The following is a 20,546-nucleotide window of genomic DNA, read 5'->3' as shown; positions in this document are numbered from 1 at the left end:
AGAAAAAAGGTCATTCTACAGATGTTTCATAACAAATAGGTTTGGATTGGATCAATTTTGCAGAGGTGCGGTTTTGTCGAAACTCAAGATGTCCGTCGATATACTCAGATGGACAAGGTTATATTCTTGACTTGTAGTTATTGTAGTTATCTATGTCCTAAATGTGCACAAAGGCTGAGTTAGAAGTACACATTTTGAAAAATTACTGACCAAAAAAAATACAAAAAAGCCCCGAATCCATCCCGGCATCCACCTGTAGGCTCTGAGATGATCATCACTCCCCACTCCCTGCTGTGTCGTGACGAGGACAGTGTCTGGATGCCAAACATTAATGCAGTAAATGTTCTACATAATAATCTATCCCAAATGAGTGACTGAATTAAATAAATCCATGCGCATATTGTGTTGAACCAAAGAAACATTAAAACAGAATATTTTGTTGGGGTCTCTCATAGTGACCAATTTAGAATGATCACCTCGAGTTCCTCCCAGCCGTACGGAGCAGTTTTAGTGTCTTTCAGCTCATTGATTTGGTTTCCCAACTGCAACTTTATCGTTTTAGTTCACTCTCACTGCTTTCATTGTTCCCAGACGCTGTAGGCAGACAAAGTTAGCGGGGAGCATTTAGCAGTTAAAGGGCCATATATTCTCCACAGGAGTTGGGAATATTGTACTTAAATTCATCCGGTGTTTAGAGAAGAAACCACTAAATGAATGCTAATGTTACTCCATGTCTTGGCAACTGGTTTGCCAAATCAACTTCACTAGGAGTATCACCTAATGTCCGTTCATACATTAAAAAACATAACTGTGGTGGCTTCTCTGTACCACAAACAGCAATGCCCCCTTTGAACCCGGACAAGGATCTTTGCTGCATGTCATAACCCCCCCACCTCTCTCCCCATATTTCTTATCTCCATCTCAATATGCCATCACATAAAGGAAAAATGGCAAAATCATAATCTGAAATATCATACTGAATACTGTATTCTTCTTGTCATATTTGATACTTTACAAATAATGTATACATGCAGATGTTTGGTTTTAGTTGGATTGGGATGCATGTGAAGGTGCTCCTTAAATAAATGTTGTCTGTACTCCATAATCTGTATTAGGATCATTAAGAAGATAAAATGGTTATTTTCAATTGTCTTGCAGCTCATGCAACAGAAGCCTTTTCTATTTTGCTCATACATAATTCTTTGTGGATCACTGCACTCCTCTCTGACACGGGCAGCGCTTTCTTCTTCTCCGCTCGTAATATCTAAAGTCATTTGCCCGAGGCACAGAGTCATAGGAAAAATAAATAAAACTGAACAAATATACATAGTTTATTCCTTTATTCAGTTACAAAAGCATGATGACTTCCTTCCAGGACACTTTGGTTAGAAAAAAAAGTTTATTTCTCAAAAGATTCCTAATAGTTGTATTATTTGACTTTTTTTTTTTTTTAAACTGTGAACCCATTTATTGAGCGACGTTTCCATTTTAAAACATTACCACCCTTTCCATAGTTTAAAAAACAACAATAATGTTTCTGGTAAACAAACTCCAGTGATTAGATTCCAGTTGTAAAATACTGTGAAAAAGGAAAACGACAAAGAATATTCAAATGGTGTTAAATTTCAAGCACTTAAAAAACACCGACAGGAAATCCTTTTTGAAATTGCAACAAAATAAAATGGAATGAACTCAAAACTGGCTTAAAACAACATTAGCGTCTACAGATTATTCAACATCAGTGTGTTTCATTTTTTACACCCTTCAAAGTGTATAACACTTTCCCGGCACCCCGACTCTCCTTTATGATACAAACATTAAGTGTCTTCTTTTTCTTCTTTTTCTTTTTTTTTTTACAAATCTGTTATGGCATATAAAACATCTGTCTGAAGGTAAAGCCTCCACTGGAGAGAGCTGTGCCGTGTTCTAATTAATACAACATCAGCAAAAGAAGACTCAAATATAAGGGGAGAAAGGAAAAGTACTCACGCGGTAGGTAACTAATTCAGGTACACTGAGGCATGATTGGGAGCAGAACAAACATTTTCACTGGGGGGAAGAGAAAAGCCTTTTATATACATAATAGGTGGAGATATGTATGATTTCAGTAAACTCTGACTGCCCATTTTTCTTGCTTGTATGACAATTTAGAGAAAGAGAGGTCATACATTAGATTTGGTACCATATTATTTTTTTTTGAAGCAGAGACTCGACCAGCAGTGGAAGCAGGTGGGGAGGGGGGGGGGGAAGTGCTGCCTTTGTACAGGCGCTTGGCCTCTGCTGTGAAACCAGAGGTCAGTTAAAGTGTGGTACATAATCTCAAACTGACCTCTGGCAAAATCACCTTAAAGTAAAGTCAAACCTTCGGACACTGTTGGACTCATAGATATCGACCATGTGTGGTGGTGTTGATGATGTTCAGTGCATTGCAGGACTTATGTTGTGATGAATTACTGCAGTTTCATTATTTCCTATATTCTACATTATTCCTCATCAACCGTGAAGCTGAAATGAGCTCTGCAGTGGAATATTTGTGTCGGTGGAAAGTAATTGGTCAGAGGAAAAAGATGCTTGTGTTGGAAGAAGGTACAGAACGTACCCTTTACAGAGCCTCAAGCTGTGATGCTTTGTAATCAACTGTTATTAGTTTCCTTTCAGTTTGGACAGTTTTCACCTGTAAGATTGTTGGGTTTAAAGGATAAGGCTGGCAACATTCAATATTTTTCCCATGGAAAGACTGAAACCATCAATGAATTGATCTTACAAACTGTCTGTGTAGTTAATCCTTTGCTATCAATGATTATTCAACACATATCATTGAGCCACATGGCTGCACTGACATTTTCCTTCATAACCTTATGAAAATGGGCACTATAGTTAATTTTGAGTAAATCCCACACCCCAGGCTGCTACGTATATACATATACAGTATATAGTCACTAGCGCACCAAATGTGTATTAATCCGCTGCTGAAAATAGTCCCTAACAAATGCTCTATTTACTCCTGTTTGACTAACATTTGCGAAAAACTACAGTGCCCAGTCAATTTATAAAAATAATGAGCATATTTCGAGATTTATGTGCTGTTTTTAGTATGTACGCCTTCTGTAGGAATCAATGGACTTAGAGTGTTACAGACAGGGTAGGCAGATAAGAAAGTATTAAATCCCCTCAAAACATTGCATATTCATTAAGAAATGCAGTCACTGTTGAAGTCCAGAAAATGTTCGTTAAGAATTTAACACTCAAAAAACTAATCAGCTTATCAGGATTGCGTGGGTGCGGTTTGATCCGCTTTGATTGACGGCAAACAACCCAACAACTGTCATCGCATTTTGTGTCAAATAATGCTAAATCCTCCTTGCTTGACAGAAATAGATGACATCCAACGTATTGTTGTCGTGTCCTTTCAAGGGATTTGTTGCCAATAAGAAAAATATATAATCATGCCAGCCTCATTCTTTTTCTGTCCTTTTGAATTGTCCGCACAACATGATCTAAAGTCTGTTTTCTGCCACTGATGGGAATATAAAATACAGCACTAACTGACAAAACGGGCCAAGGAATGCAAAGTACATCACCAATAGTAATGTTGTGTTTTCAGGTGGAACTTTTGTTTAAGGCCTACATGCTGAACCCAGGCAGTCTGCCCTTTGTCATCTCTGCCCTCGGCTGTTTGGAGCCTGCCACTCTGATTTCTGTTAACTTGACACGATCTGAAAAGGGAGAACTCTACAGCCGAGCAGCGCGGGGACCACCGCAACCTTGACTTCCAACAAACACGAATAAAGGTGACTGTGAACCTGTCAGTCACACCACATGTTTCAAACCTGCCTCCTTCCTGAATTAGCTAGAGGAGGCCAACTTTCCTTTTATAGGCCACGCATGATCTGCAGGGGATAAATTGAGAGCGAAAAGCTGCGCTGCCCATATCATTATAACTGAATATAGCTGAAAATACATCACAGGAGTGGAGTGAAATGTGCAGCTGCAACAATAGTTTGCAACAACAGATATCTGAATCTGCCAATCTTTGTTCTTCAACGTGTGCTGCAAATAGACTCCCCAGTATATCAATGGATATGCTATGAATGTCACAACAGTAGAATACAGTGTAAGGTCACTCAGTACTGTACATAGCCACAGCGTAATGTGTCAGTGTGTTTTCTCTATTTTATAACCTTTATCAGGTCATAGTGAGCATTTCTGAATCTGCCCTCTGAACGTTATTGTCGTCTTTAAATAGTTAAACTCTACCTATCTGTCAGTCAAACAAATGACCCGGCAGCAACAAGTGTTTAGTGTATATGTGTGCATTTGTGAGGATGGTCATATGGCACAAAGACAAGGCATGATGTGTTAAATGAGGTGTAGCAGCAATGCATGTTTGTCGTATCCTGGTCAAACGCTGATTTAAACAGCGCTAATCTTCAGTCGAGGAGAAGTCAAACTTGTGACAAAGCTCTTTGTGCTATTACAACAGTGTAAACCCTGTACTATATCATAAAAACTGGCTATGCTACACAAAGCACTTTGTTCTTCCAAAATGGCGTGTAAATGTGGGAGGGAAAGAGAGCGGCGGGAATGTCCCAAAAACAATATCAAATCATCGCGGCAGTCACAAGAGTTTGTCCTCCTCTGCCACGTCTGTGCAAAGACACGTTCCATCAGCCATCAGAAAGCATCTAGGTAGCACAAGGTCAGCAGTGGAGATGAAGATATTGCACACGCAGACTAACGTCAACATCTCCATTGAAATGGCACAGCGCAGGCGTCACACTAAAGAATAAAGTTCTTTTTTCCTCACACAAATGAACACTGTAAAAAATTCAAAAAACACGCCCCGTTGACGACTTCTTTATTGCAGCACATTTCCCTTATTTTTTTCTCCTTATCTCTTTTTCAAACATCCACTTATTAAAAAAAATGTGGCGAGTCTCTGATCGTAGTTTGTAATGAGCGGTTCGAGAGTGCATTTTGGCAGTAGGTTAAGTCGGGCGCGGCAACAGCCAGGAGGATAGATGGGTCAAACCAGACGGCCATGATTTTTGAGCTCATTTAGAGTCTTGTGTTCTTCTTCTGCCCCACCCTGCCTATTCCTCGCCGCCAGCACAGTCATGTGAGGATCACATGCCGGAGGCACCCAGTCCCATGCTGGCGGTGTGGCTCATACAGGGCAGCGTCTGAACGGTCTTGGGGAAATCGTGGGTGAGAATTCGTCCGTTCTCGCCGCCACTCCCGTTGCCACTCATCCTGGTCAGGGTGGAGCAGCGCATGGCGTCGTTGATGGATTGCTGTCAGAAACAAACAAAGGGATTACAGTTAGTCTACATGCCAGATTTCACTCTTACACACATGCATTATATCCTCATCAGAAGAGAGAAAGCTAACGCAACAGTTAGAGCTAGCAGCGCACAGACTTAAAAGGTCTTTCAGCTACAGGAAAATCAAGATAAGTTATGAAATGTCTCTCGTAATAACATGAATGTAAGCAGCTGTTAGCTGTTACAGGAGCAGAACAAGCTCTTTGTAGTTTTTACCCTCTTTATCTGGGCCTGAGATATTCGCGGGTGATAATCGATGTCTACAATGCAACAGGAGGAGCAGAGTGAGATGTGGGCAGTAAGAAGGACGCTGAGGCTTCACTCATTGGTTTAATAGCCCCATTCTCCAGTCTAGCGCCATAAAAGCCATTAAACTCAAAAGTGATACACGTGAGTGTGTGCGCGCATGTGGTGTCTGCCTGCACCCCCTATTCTATAGCTCAGGGGTCGGGAACCTTTTTGGCTGGGAGAGCCATAAAAGCCAAATATTTTTTTTATGTATTTCCTTGAGAGCCATATAAATTTGAATGCAACTTTACGTGTGCATTTTTTAAGAATAACACGTCTCCGAGTACTAATAGCGGTATCAATGTTGCATTGAACAGGAGCTCTTTTATTAAATAAACTAAACGCTTACGTTATTTATCACATTTATGTGCACGTTTCAGTGTTTACTGCACGGGGGTCAAACTCAAGGCAATTATATCCAGCCCGCGAGAAAATGTCATATGTCTGTCATAACTGGCCCGCCAGTTTTGGTAATTAAATCAATGCATGGCACAACTACGGGAAAATACATTTGAGGAATAATCTAAATATGTGAATGAAATGAACGTTTTTGGACAGCAAAGGGAAACACACCACAGATATCTGGGACGATGTGAGCTGGACTGTTTGTGCGACATAACGAAGCATCTCACTGTTAAACCTGCAGCTTCAGGGCCGTGTGATCACGGACATGTGTGATGCCGAGCTGCCTGTGGGAGACTCGGATGCAGAAGGAAACTTTGGTCACTACGTGTTTCCAAACACTGACAAACATCTCCACCGCTGTGTTCCCGACAGCATTCTGCTGATCAACTGAGACCATTTGCCGACTTTGCATGCTCAGATATTTTAATTGAACTGCTCAGCAATCCTGTCTGCAGTTGACTTAAATATGTTCCATATCTTTTTTCACTTTATGTGTACCCTGTTCAATAAATGTGGACCTGTGTTTGGCCCTCGACGTAGTCCCAGTTTTTAATGTTGGCCCTCTGTGAATGAGTTTGACCCCCCCCCCCCCCCCGGTCTACTGCTTGTTTTGCGCCGTCTCGCGACGGGCGGGGCTCCGCCCCCTACACACACACACACACACGCACACACACACACACACACACACAGCGGAGGAAAGGAGAGGGGAGAACTAAAAACAAATCTGCTGCTAAATGTTTTACTTTAAAATGACACAGTATAATTGTTTATTACTTGTTAAGTTAAAAAATGTCAGCTCAAAATTGTCTGCGAGCCATATCGCGTTATCGAAAGAGCCATATATGGCTCGCGAGCCATAGGTTCCCGACCCCTGCTATAGCTGATTAAATTGGGCAAAGCGAGATCTGGAGCAACTAGTGAGTACTACGGATTGGAAAACCGGGGATTAGAGAATCACACCGGCCTCTAATTGGATCGGCGATGTTGTTTCTTTCAAGGCAAACAGCATAAAGACACTGCTGCACTAATAGGCTGCTCCCCAATCTCATCAGCATACTGATCAGGTGCCTCTTCGTGGGCTGATTAAAACGTAAGAGATTCATGTAGAAGATCAGTCTTTGTCTTGGCTCTGCCTTGTCTTTTTCGCTGTTTACACGGAGAGTATATCGAGGGCCTTTGATGTCGGAAGAATGAATCAAAGGTTGTTTGTTGCAAATTGATCCACAAAGCGGATAGCTAAGATATCGCTGCTGTTGGAGAAGAAACCTCACATCTTCAAGTATTACAAGCAACAAGTCCTTACTTTCAGATTTTTGGACATACAACAACAGTTAGACTGTTCGAGGTTAAAGCAGTGATGAAACATGTACCAGGCCTGCCTTATGGTATACATATAAAAGATGTTCACCACAATGGGCCCTGCGATTGCGAGACAGCAAAAAGAGAAGAAGGAGCAATGGAGAGATTTTCTCAGAGCGACAGAAGAAGATAGATGTACCACTGTAATTCAAATTGCCTTTAAACCTGTCTTGCAAAGAGAAATTTCTTCATTTGCGAATGTGTGCTACGCGATTATTGTAATGTGTGTGGTAGTAGGATTTAACTGGAAAGATTTTTTTTAAGCAGAAATAAAAAAATGTAATGTATATTGAACTACTGAGTATCTTATTATCCACTGTTAAAAGTAACTGATATAAATGACACATTTATATCAATATATAAACAATATGATACAGTGTAAAGTCTTGAGAGCCAAAGGAACATTTAAAGACAAACTATGCTAAAGATGCTAACAACCCTTCGATACTAACAGGAAACAATACTGTTTGCATTGTTACCATATAATACCAAAGCCCTGAGAGGCAAGTGAGGAAAAAAACATTTTCTAAGTCTGATCAGAATGGTTTTCTATACTGTGTGTATGACTTAAGAAAAAAAGTTTGGCCAGGTAAGTGTTTGTTGTTGTAATACTCATTGTGACCATAAGAGGCTGAAGTGCACCACCACCCCATGTTCTTAATAGGAGAACAATCATTCATGTTTTCCCTAATGGCAGACTAGTGCTTATTATAATACATTCAAAAGAAAAACATGACAGAAATGTAGAAAACATGAAGGCTTTTAGTCCTATGTAGAACATGGGGTAGTGATGCAGTTTAGCCTCTCAACAACAAAAACAAAAAAATAAATAATTTGGCAAATCTTTTTTCCCAACCTGTTTCAGATGAAATAAATTGATTATGGAATTTGGAAAGATTATCCTAGCTAAAGCTTTTTTTTTTTATTGATCATTTTTCTCACTTGCCTCGCAGCACTTCCGATATATATTAGCTACAGTGCTAAAAATGTCAACTTTAGATTATGAAGAAACAGGCATAATGGCAATTTTAAAATTAAGTGATTCAACAACATTGCAGGAGATCAGTGACGTAAAGACTGAGCGAGGTAGCGGCAGAGGTAGAGAGAGGTACAGGACAACGTTTGCACTGCGGTGGAAGCCATGAGAGGCCCTACTGTGATCACGATTAGATGGGCGGGAGGGTGAGGAGGCGGATGTCATCATCATCATCATCATCATGGTTTGAATCACAGCGTTTCCTACCCCATGGCTGTGCTCTGCCCTTATATCTTAACAGTGTTGTTGGCGTACAGGCCGTAGCTCTGCAGCTCTGTGTAGGGGGCGCTAGCACCACTGTCTAAGGCTGAGCAGTGAAACGCCTGAGCGGCTGAGGCGGCAGCGGCTCGCGCGGTGGACACCTTCATTCGGCGCGACTCGGTCCTGGACTTGTAGCAGAACTCCACCAACGCCACCAGCATGGCCAGGCCCAGGCCGCCGATCAGGATGTAGAAGACTCCTGCCACATTGCTGAGGCTTAGAGCGCTCGTCTTGTCCTGAAGGGAGGGAGGGGAGGAAGGGGGCAGAGCCAAGTGTTGAGCGATAGTGGCAACGAAACTCTACAGCTTTAAACACATAAACAAATAGACCTTGAGACAGACACACTGATTCTTACACATGTATTTATAGTCTAACAAACAGGAATCACAAGTGCAAGGACTCAAATTCATTTCAGTGACACAAAAATATACACACACTCAAACCCATACACACTTAAGAGTACACACACACACATTCATGCACGCACGAACAAACGACCAATAAAACCATATTTTGGAGGCGTGTCTCACAAAGTAGGATAACTGTTGATCCAACTCAGACTTTTTTGTTTCACAAAAATAGCTAGTCAAAGCTTTACGTCCTCCTTTATTCAAGTCTTTTTTTAATCAAATAATACTCCTGCAGTGCTCCTCTACACTTCAACACAAGCTATATTAACGAAACACTTTAATGTTTTGTTTTTTTCTTGTATTTATTCATCCTGTCATTTTTGTTCTTCAAATGAGAAAGAAAAAATAACCCTGTTCCAGGCTACTTAGCATATTCAAATGTCAGCCATATTATTGAAGAATATTTAAAATCGCTTTGTGAGACAGACCCCAAATAATGACAATACATACTGATCTAGAATTTGTATTACTTATTTATACAATACTAAACATTACTTATACACGTCTATTTTCTCAGAATAACATTTTGTAGGGGAAGTGGTACAGGTAAAGTGCGTAAACACCCCACTTCACATGCATTCATGCAGCAACAGCACAAACAAGTCTTTAGTTTGACAGTGCTCCATTTTATAGCTCATTATTGTCTATCGCAGTGGCACTAACGTACATTTATGCCTATTTATAGTCTGTTATGAAATGTAATCATTAAGACTTAAATCAGTCAACCTAAAGGGCTCTTGTGGAACAATGAGGTCTAATGAGGATGTTATTTTATGTAAATTGGAGATGTTCACAAAGCTTCCTAGAGTTGTTTCCGAGAGGCCAAATCCTTAAAAATGTTTTAGAATAAATAGGTGCGTGTCTAAACTTAAAAAATAGAATAAAATCACCCAAAGAAAAAAGTGTCTTAGCCCCTCACACAGCTAATAGCCTAACTGTTTGGAGTAGTGAGTTGGAGTTGTTTCAGAGAGCTTGAGAGTTTTTTAAGCAGATAATAAAATTGCTGAAAAAAATAAGTATCACATATTCATGTTGTGACTGCTGCCCAAATATAAAAAGAAGAGAGTTAAAGATCAAGAACTGTTATCCGTGTATGGTAAATTAGCTGAGGTTAGCATGAAGCACGGAAAAGGGTAAACAGCTAACAGTTGCACTATGACTTTGTTTAATATATGTATATAAAAAAACACTTTTTCTTTTACACTTAGGTATTTGTATTAAATACATTAGATGATGTATGTGCTAATTAGTTATCTTAAGAGGTACTGGTAGCCAGAATGTGTTCCCTTGGGACAGAGCCATGCTAGCAGTCTCCCCATTTTTAGCATTTTGCTAAGCTAACTGTAGCTGCTGGCACTAGCTACATAGTTAGCAGTAGAGAGAAGTATCAATCTTCTCATCTAACTCTCTGCACAGAAGCAAATAACCACATTTCCTGAACTGTCAAATTATTATTTTAGAGTCAAGTTATGTTCCCAAACACATACATATTTACTATAGAGGGATTTTAAATTTCACGCTGAACCACATTTAAATATAGATGGGACTGTACTGCAAATATGTTCTTGATATATTATATTAAATGTATCTTTAAATGAAACTCCTAGATATGAGTATTTATCTAAGTTAGGAGCACTCAGAAAATATTCTCAGTTTATTTTAATGTGCTCCCTGAACACTCAGCCCGTCATGGCACACGGTTTGACACTCCTGCGCTAAAGTATCCAAATATAAGCAAGGGAAAGGAAGAAAATAAATTCTTGTCACTTGTACTGTGGTGACAGGATCAGAAGGCCAGCTGACAAACACATACAGAGGTACCTGAGCTAAAGAGTAAAAGCCTTTCTGTCAGGGAAGACTACTTCTCGAAACAGAAGACATCCTACACTGCAAATATTATGAAAGCACGGTGGCAGACTTGGTGTGACTCGGGGTCAATCTGGCATATTGACAGGCCTTGCATCCACACATGGACACAGCACAGCACTTAGGGGCAGGATTATTTTTATGACCAGAACGCAAAGGTTACGGCGCAACATGTTCGAAAGGTTAAGCAAAGTTGAATGGCCTAATGTCGTCATCTTTCTCCCTCACGTCCTTCTGTGGTTCTTATTTTTTCTCCTTGGGAAGAAAGTTGCTTTCAGACTGATTCATATTCAATCTCCAGTACAAACTCAAGGTTATCGTCACACTTGATCTGGGTGTCTGTGTATTTTTGACCGGTTGGAAATCTATTTTAAGAGGATTGGAAGTGGAATACACTTAGCTGTAACTTTAAAAGTGGTTATATGTATATATATATATATATATATATATATATATATATATATATATAACACACCATTGTAATAATCCTAACAAATCCGCCACGCAATATTTATTTACACTCTGGTAATGAACATTAAGTCTCTGACAACACAAACTCAGTGGGAAAGAAATAAACACAAGAGTACCATCAGAGTACTGGCCCGGATATAAGACAAGAATTTTAGCTTTTGATGGCTAATGATAGAAAATAGATGAGATAGAGATATTGCTGTGTAATTAATATTACTGAGTCAGTTTGCTGACTGTATGGCCCTGCTCTATCTACCTCTGTTACACCGTGCTATAGCAAGTACTGTGACTGCTGTTCAGAAGAAGTTATTTTTCTGCTGCCTCAAGTTAATGTTACAGCAGAAAGACAGTAAATATGTAAACCCTAATTCAACAATTTATTTATAAATACATTTATAAATGAATTTATAAATTATTAATAAAAATCAATTATTATCATTATGTATATTTTAAATAAAGCTGAAGCCAAACGTAAATCATTACATAATTTGCTTTAGTAGATCGATGCATTGATTCTTTATCATTTTCAATGAATTAATACATTCATTCCAGACTGTATTTTAATGTATCTTCCATAAATAACTTGGGTGATATTGACTGCATCTTCATTCAAATGTGATGCATGTATATACACACAGTGTATCTGCCATAATTTTTCCATTGAGTGTTTCTCCTCTTTATAAGTCTTCATCCTAAAACGTGTTGAACAATGTGAGTTTGTCTTATGTTCGGGCCAGCACAGCAGTACCGCTAGAAGCACATGGGGAGTATTGCTCAGTGTAATAGAGGCTGAGGGCTGGACTTAGGAGCTGGTCTAGGATCAGGGCAGGGTAGTGCTGGAGGTGCTGTGAGGTGACAGGTTTGGGTTGGAGACTAACCTTTCTTCCGGAGTCCTTGCTGCCACACTCCCCTTTATCGTACCACCATTTGTTTTTCAGTTTGTCTAAGACGGCTTGCTCACTGAGTTTCAACACCGCTAGGTTTACTGGGATTCTTCCAACCATAAGGAAATAACATAAATAACATATTATACCATGTTATTTTATGTTATTAAGACACAGAGCAGCAAATACATACACACGTTAATGCTTGAGCTCGCTTAAAGGTAATACAACAAAACAGCTTTTCACACACACCACACACGCACACATTCAGTATATATACACAGTATATAGCATTAACATCATTATAAACATCAGAGTCAAAGTGATATGCATTAATACTCCATCTATCTTGGTTGGCTTGCTCCCCATGGCAGTAGATGTGTATTACTATATCACTTTGGGTAACCGGCACACTGCTTACCCTCACTTATTCAACACGATGTCTCAATTTTATCTTTTGTCAGCAGTAAAAAGTCTAATTGGCCAAAGTTAACAACTAAATAGATGAAAGAGCTCTTAAAAGATGATTGAGCACCAGGGATGCAGCTGGTTTAATTACTACACACTGATCAATTTTAAATCACCAATGTTAATTTAGCAGGGGAGATGGTAGAAAGTTTCCACCTCTGTGGTTTTCCAAATGTAGCCACCCCGGGTTAAATAATCAACCCCCCTATGGCACATTTCCTTTGCTCTTCGCCACACCACAGAGGGATTAAGTGTTGCTAGAGTGGCAGTGCAGCATGGGCCTGCCGGTTACCCCCCTCCCCACAACCCCCCACTCCCAGTGGAGGTGGGTTACCCGTAGGGTTTATCAAACTGGCTCTGACCTTGGAGTCCCCGCCCCCGCTGCCGCACTCTCCCTTGTCGTACCACCACTTGTTTTTCAATTTGTCCAAGAGGCCCTGCTCGTTCAGTTTTAACACTGCCAGGTTTACTGGGTTTCTTGAAAATAATATAAAACGATAACCATTAGGAGACACTCTATGGGACAGCTGTAAAGAGATTGGTCGCATGGTGGTGGTGATTATGACAACATTGAATTAATATTAGAAACTCCTGCATGTAACTACTGATATGAAACAGGAGTGCTGGCTTTAGATGCACATGTTAGTTGTGTATCTGTAATGGTCTGGAAAAATACTGAGTGCCCATACAGTAATAGAGTCAGGTTTTACCAAGCAGGGGCCTCAGAAGGAGTCAGAGCACACACTATAAATGAAGATGCCTTGGATGCGGAAGTCAGTCTACAGATGGTAATTTCCTTTCAGTGGCACCTGCATACAGATGGCTATGGTACCTAAAATATCAATATTCAATTTATAACGGCATCGCAGTGAATAGAAGCCTGTCTTGATTAACTTTGAACTATAAGCGGAGACAAATGCAGACAGAGGTTTTCAATGTTTTAACTGTCAGGTTCAGTTCCACCATATGTTTATTTTTAAATAGGCTGAAAGGATAGACCTGACCATGAATCTATATGAACCAGCTAATCCAAAGCATCTGCTCTCTCTCTCTCTCCGGTGTGTGTGTTTCCTATAGCTGATTGACTGGCAGGTGGACAAAGACTCTCTCTATCCACAAATCACAGAAAGGCACAATCTGCAATCAGAATTTGCATAAAAGAAGTGAAGATTATAGCCTTTGCCAGATTGTCTTTTCTCTCGAATCAGTGTCAATTCTTCTGTTCAGGGACAATTTTAGTTTTGTGATATTCTGCCTTTTTTTTTTTTCCAGTAGGCGCAGAAGAGTTTTTATCCGCAACCCTGAGTGCACAACAAAGCTGTAGGGAACACAGGTATCCTCAGATCTGGTAAAACCTCTGAATTCTTTCTCAGCCAATTGGAAGCAGGCAGGAGGAAAGAAGTCAAAGTGTGTGGACATGGAGACCTGCAGGTCATTGGTTAGTTCGAGGTGAGCAGATGTCAGCGAGGCTACTGTACTATATGTCAAGTGGGATGGGGTTAACAGTCAGGCAGGCATGGGGGTGGCTGTAAATCATACATGTAAGAAATGAAGCAGGGGGAATAAATGCAGAACATTTCACGGACTGATCACAGCGTGTAGTTTGAAGACAGGCAGTCAGTACATCCTGTAAAATGAAGAGTTATGTATTTTTATTATCTTTGTTTTCAAAAGGCTACTTTCAATTAGACCTGCACTGCAATACTAATATTAGAATGTGTATGTGTTTTCATATATCTAGCAGCTCAGATCTGTCAGATTGGTATCAGCCCTGATACTGACCTTAATAAGCAGATCGAGCATCACATTAAATATTTTTATTTTCTGCTCTGTTTATTTGCTGCAGTGAGATTATTTTTGAAGTGTCATGGTGCTGCTGTTGCTCTCCACTTGTACAGACAGCGGCAAGCTTTTACCGTGTCGACGGTGTTGTGCTGTTTGTGAGGTCTGTATGTGTACACATCAGCAGTAATCTCACAGTAAGAACTGTGCATGTCACATGTGTTAGAAAACTTGATGGCGTGTCTGTCCTCTGTTCAGAACATGGCAAGAAGACTCAGAGCTTTCTGTTATCAGCAGAGTTAAGGCATCACATTTGGCATTAACAATGCATTGCAGGTATGATTGAACCCAACTCTTTGAATTCAGTGGAGATTCACTGATGTCTGATCCCAGGTGAGCAGCACAAAAAGTCATTTTCTCCTTCAACCATAACAATATTTGAATTATTTCATTTTTTTAATACAACACTTATGTAGTAATTAATGTTTGTTATCTGTTGACAAAACTCAGTATCAGACATCTGTGAATAGCCAGAGAATAACATAAATCACTTTGCTAATAATTTACAGAGAGAGAGAGAGATAATGTGGCGATTCTCAGCAGTTCAACACTGTATTGCTACATTGTAGGTTTGGACCAATCTCACTTTATGATTTGGGAGCATATTACTTTCAACCATTTCATTAAAATTAATAAGGGCTATTAGAGATAGATTAAAAGCTTCAGATTCCACTAGCTCCTGCGCTCTCTCTGTAGTAGCAAGATAAATATGAATGGGAAGTGTTAATGTATTATGAAAAGACAGCTGCTGCTCTTGGACATCGACTGCAGAAAAGTACATTCGGTATGAAATATTGTTCATTACATTAATTATCACATTGAATGTGGCAAATATACATTCAACTCTGCTGACTTCACATTCAAGGTGTGAGCATTGGCGTAAGTGGAAAAGTAGCCTTATGGAATGCGGCCCTTTAAGCTGTAATCCTGCTTTCAAGGGCCGTGTTGTTTTGTGAGAGGGACGTTTACATTTTGTACGAGCGTTTTTCTGTGTTTGAGAGGATGCTTAAGTTTCAAAGCAGACGTGAAACTAGCAACTACAACTGCTCATGAACGTGAACGTAATTAGAAGGCAGCAGGAAAACAAGTGTTGCTTAAAGAGGATGTTAATCTCATAGTCCTACTTTACACTTCTGCTAGTGCTCACAAGTCAGCTATGTATAGGCGAGCTGCATAAATATATATATGCAGGAACAATCAAAGATGGCTGTCAGGGGTAAAAATAGCCATGATGAAGTTGTAAATGTCTGTGACATTGTGCAAAAGAATGAAAAAGTTTAATGATTAAAATAAATGTCATGCGTTTTATTTTTATTTAAGTAAGTATAACAGGATTCTAATTATGATGTTGTGTTAAGGGCTTACCTGAGAGGGGAGCCCTTGGGTGTGGCGATGCCATAACCTTTAGAGTCAAGGTTTCCTCCCACCTTCATAGTATCGCACGGTTTCCTCTGCTCTATGTACTCGTTCATTGTGGACTCCAACAGGTAGGCATACTTGCCCTTAGACTTCCTGACTCTCATCACGCCCTCATCTGTCGTCTTGACAAACACGGACGGGTCGGCCGCCTTCATGTACGACCACATCTTCTCAAACACGGCAATCTTCGACCTCTGATAGCCAGAATAGTTAACGAGAGCGATTGGAAGACAGAAGAAGAAATAATGTCAGTGTGAATCCTTCATTCATCTATCTTAATGCAGTAGGATGCTGTGTCAAAGTCATACATAATTTGAGATAGTATTTATGGTTGGCATTTTGGATGAAATGTAAGCGTTTTATTCAAGAAAGAAAAGTTTGAAAAATATTTGTGAATGCTGTCAATTATAGTTCTTAGGAAGAAAGAAAATTGGGATCAGCAAAAATCGGGATCGGCAAGTCAGATCGGAAGTTGTAAGAAGAAAAAGAACAAGAAAATTGCAATCTGTGTATCTCAGGTCCTAATGTTACAATTCTTGAAATGTTCATTAAATGACTATTTATTTTTTCATTTTTGATTTAATGTATTTACATTCTGTTAGCGCTCTATATAATAGTTTTTATTTTTAGTGGCGGAGTCCGCCATTCCCACGCTGGATTCAACAGAAAATTATGCATGCATGTAATCCACCGTTACTGTTTGTAAATGTATCTCATTGATGTAAACCTTACAGTTTGCTGTAACTCCTGACAATGTAGCTGAGCTGTATTAGATTACAGATAAGGTAATCCCAACATTTACTGATTTTATTGTAAAGCAATTGCAGACAAGAACATATATCTGTCACAGAGATTAGCACTGATCGATCGTCTGCGTTATTGTTTGAATCTTGGTTTCTCACCCTGAAGAATTCTTTGGTGGAGCCGGCATCCAGTGTTCCATAGGCGATCTCCGTCTGCTTGGCCAAGTCCTCAGCACTCTCAATAGGAGACACCATCCTCTCCACTGTCAGGAAGGCAGCCAAGTTGGCAGTATATGATGAGATGATGATGAGGGTGAAGAACCACCAGACGCCCCCAACAATGCGGCCAGACAGAGAGCTAAAAAAAAGGACAGGATCTTTGGTTGGTCACAAATAGACGGTATACAGAAGACAATCAGGAATCAATTACATGTTAATGTAGTGACTTGGAAAATAAAGAGCAACACTGTCTTTCTTCCTGGCCAATTTTGCACGCAATCAAGAAAAGCAATCTAAATACCTTGTGATGTAGACACCATCCAAATGACCTACATTGCATCACACTACCCCTGCACTCACACACTCTTCGTTCCACCAGGCTTGGAGAGCTTAGACCAATGTGCTAAGGAAAGATAACCAGATCCACAAAGGCCCACTCAGCTTCCTGCCTGCCAAATTAATCTCATTTTAAGAAAGTTGCCAATATGTTTCGTGGAACCACGCACATTTATTGTTGGGGATTAATAGGCAGAGGAGAACACTTAGCTACTGCTCTAATTGCACTTAAAAACAAACAACGAAAAAACAACAACTGGATGAGTTATGAGCAAGAACTGAGTCTTTCCCATCTCTCTCTCTCTCTCTCTCTCTCTCTCTCCCTCTCTCTGTGCGTGTCTCTTCACCTCAAGAGAAGCCAGCTCGAACAGCAACAGCAGAAATCATGTTGCGTTACATATCGGGTCCCCGACAAGAGCCGAGGCACAGAGCGGCAGAGCTTACGCAATGAAAATGACACAAATCTGAAACAAAAAAGGCTTTCATGATTCACCTTTGTGCCGTCAAGCCAAATGGAGAGTGAACATGAAGGCGAGATTAAGTATGAAAAAAAAAAAAGGAAGGGAAAGCTAAAACATAATCATTTAAGATGCTTTTCAGATGACGGCTGGATGATGAAAGAGCAGTCAGGGAGAGAGCGGAGAGCAAACACAGAATGGATGCCGAGCCTTTGAAAATCAGTTGGGAGAACGCAGTGCTGTCTGCAGGGTGTGTGTGTGTGTGTGTGTGTGTGTGTGTGTGTGTGTATGTGTATGTGTGTGTTTTGACTTCACTGTTCAAAACGGTGTGGGGAAGGTTAAGCTGTTCAGTGAGAAAAGCAACATGGTTTTTCTAGGTACCTTAGTGCATATTGAGTAATGCATTAAATTATTTATCAATTTCCTGCGTCAAAACTCTACAATTCAGCTCTGTGCAGTTATAGAAGAAAAACAATTCCTCACACTGTTGACCATACACAAGGCTTTACAACATCTCAGCCTCCAGACCTTTTTCAGATTAAATTCATAAATAGTATATATTTATGATAACATAGCCCAAGGAAAGCCCACAAATCACAAGGTGCAAGCGGCATGTCCCAGCATCCAGACAAATTAAGGTCAATGACCTCTATTAATTGTAAACAAAACCCCATACTGAGCCTTTGACTCCTCATTTATATTTGAACCTTTGCCTAATTTGCACTACAACTGCTGCACAACAATTTCCCTCGGGATAAATAAAGTTCTATGTTAATTAATCTTATCTTTTAAATTGCACATCTAGAATATCAAAAGAAAAATTAAACATACACACATCATCCAATAGACTAATTCTATATACAAGGAGTAATCAAAAAGATACTAATACTATAGAAAACACTAAATGTTAAACCAAATAGGTACACATCCTCCAATTGGGAATTAAAATGTCAAAGTGTATCAATATCATAAAAGTTCAAGAACAATTTATTATGATAATTAAAAAGATCAAAGCTGGATAAGTATAATAACATTATGGAAATAGTTAGTCTTAGCATAGGTTAAATACACGACAATATTGTCTAACAATTGCATTGTGAAAACAAGAATATAATGATCACAATTTGAACTGCAACCAACAATTATTTTTATTATGGATAAATCTCAATTAATTAGTTTATAAAATATTAGAAATAGATGAAAATGGTAGATTAGAAATTCAAGGTGATATCTGACCCACAGTCAGTTTACTATCATACGTGACAAAGAATAGCAGCAAATCCTCACATTTGAGCCACTATAAATATTGAATTTCTTCTTAGGAAATAAAAAAAATTAAATTGTTAAGTGATTTTCAAATCAGTGGACTTTACATAAGAAAAGTATTATTCATCTCGCCTGCCACTGAGAGGAGAGCTAATGATACTTTTGGGCTCAAGTGTAATTCATCTCGAAGATCACATATACGTTTTATCTGAAGAAGGTATAAGGACAGAAGCTTTAACAAACACAGATCTATCCTAACATTGGAGGGAAAGAAAGACAGTGTGTTAGGTTGAAACAGCTAGACAAGAGAGAGGAGAGAGGGAGAGCGAGAGGGAGGGGGAAATGGCAGAGATGAAAAGTAAACTGGATAGTACCACCAGAGGCTTACAAACTCCTTAGCTTTGACTGCTGCTGGCCTCCAGAGATGGCAGTAAACAGCTGTCTAATCCTTCTCCTTCAATCGTTCTTTTTTTTCTTTCCCTCGCTCTCTCTTCTCTTCTCTTCCTCTCCTTTCTTTTTCCTTTCCCCTCCATCCACCCTGCGTCTCTGCTGTGCTCCCTGCCTGTCTCTTCATGTGCTGGGGGGCTGACAGGCGCTTGTTTTGGGCCAAGACAACAATGGCCTACACCTTGGCACTGACACTGACGCATTCAACTATGCATACATACACACACACACACACACACACACACACACACACACACACACACACACACACACACACACACACACGCACACACACACACACACACACACACACACACACACACACATACATACACACACACACACACACACACACTCTCTTTCTTCCTGAAGACAATGTGTGAGTTTGTCTGTGCAAGAGAATAACCAGGTCACCATTTACTGACTGAGAAAAAGAGAAATGTTTGTGTGTGTGTGTGTGTGTGCTCCTGCAGCAGTTCTCCCTAGTCGAGCAGAGCGACACACAGACCTGTTTGTCTCTGTTTGTCTCCTTTTGAACTCTCGCTTCCTTCTTAGCCTCCTTTCCGCTCCTCATACATTATTGCACAGCCGGCAACCTTGGTGCTTCGGTAAAAAATTAAATAAGCTGTCTTATTACAGTACGGGAAATCTTCCCAAGTAGCACTGTAATTTCATAGTCTTGTTAAGGCAATGATTAATCAATTATTCACTCTGCCCCTTTTATCGCAATACAAAGAAAAGGAATAGTAATGGGAACAGCAAAAACACTCGCTCCACAGCAGTGATGTATGCAGGAATGCAATGCAACAGAGTATGCATCTCAATGGAACTGAAATACATTTTGATACTTGATTGTTTGTATTTAACAAGTAATTATACCAGCTAATGTTTCCAAAAAAACAAGAATCATCCTGTATTTCACTTCTCCTGTCAGAATAAGATTTTAAAACATCACTATAGGCTCTGGGAACATGTAATAGGACATTTTATAGAATACATTGTAGAGGGATTGATCACCTTTTAATTATCAACAATACGTTTGCC

At 39.8% G+C, this 20,546-nt stretch overlaps 1 protein-coding gene across 2 annotated transcripts in view; it reads right to left on the bottom strand.

The window, feature by feature from the left end:
• Nucleotides 1-1,325: 1,325 nt before the first annotated feature.
• Nucleotides 1,326-20,546, bottom strand: part of gria1a (glutamate receptor, ionotropic, AMPA 1a) — a 69,938-nt gene continuing 50,717 nt past the window's right edge. The window contains exons 12-16 of one of the 2 annotated variants that reach the window (XM_029441111.1): nt 16,936-17,134; nt 15,980-16,227; nt 13,135-13,249; nt 8,775-8,909; nt 1,326-5,294 (exon numbers count right to left, since the gene is read on the bottom strand). In XM_029441111.1, coding sequence (XP_029296971.1) covers nt 5,127-5,294; nt 8,775-8,909; nt 13,135-13,249; nt 15,980-16,227; nt 16,936-17,134 — 865 coding nt within the window. In that variant the 3' untranslated portion in view covers nt 1,326-5,126. Of the gene's footprint in view, nt 5,295-8,619; nt 8,910-13,134; nt 13,250-15,979; nt 16,228-16,935; nt 17,135-20,546 lie in introns of both variants that reach the window. The other variant, XM_029441112.1, reaches the window with a different exon arrangement.

This window comes from Cottoperca gobio, chromosome 10 (genome assembly GCF_900634415.1).
Source record: "Cottoperca gobio chromosome 10, fCotGob3.1, whole genome shotgun sequence".
NCBI classification, from domain to species: domain Eukaryota; kingdom Metazoa; phylum Chordata; class Actinopteri; order Perciformes; family Bovichtidae; genus Cottoperca; species Cottoperca gobio.
This window is presented reverse-complemented; position numbering and strand designations above follow the sequence as displayed.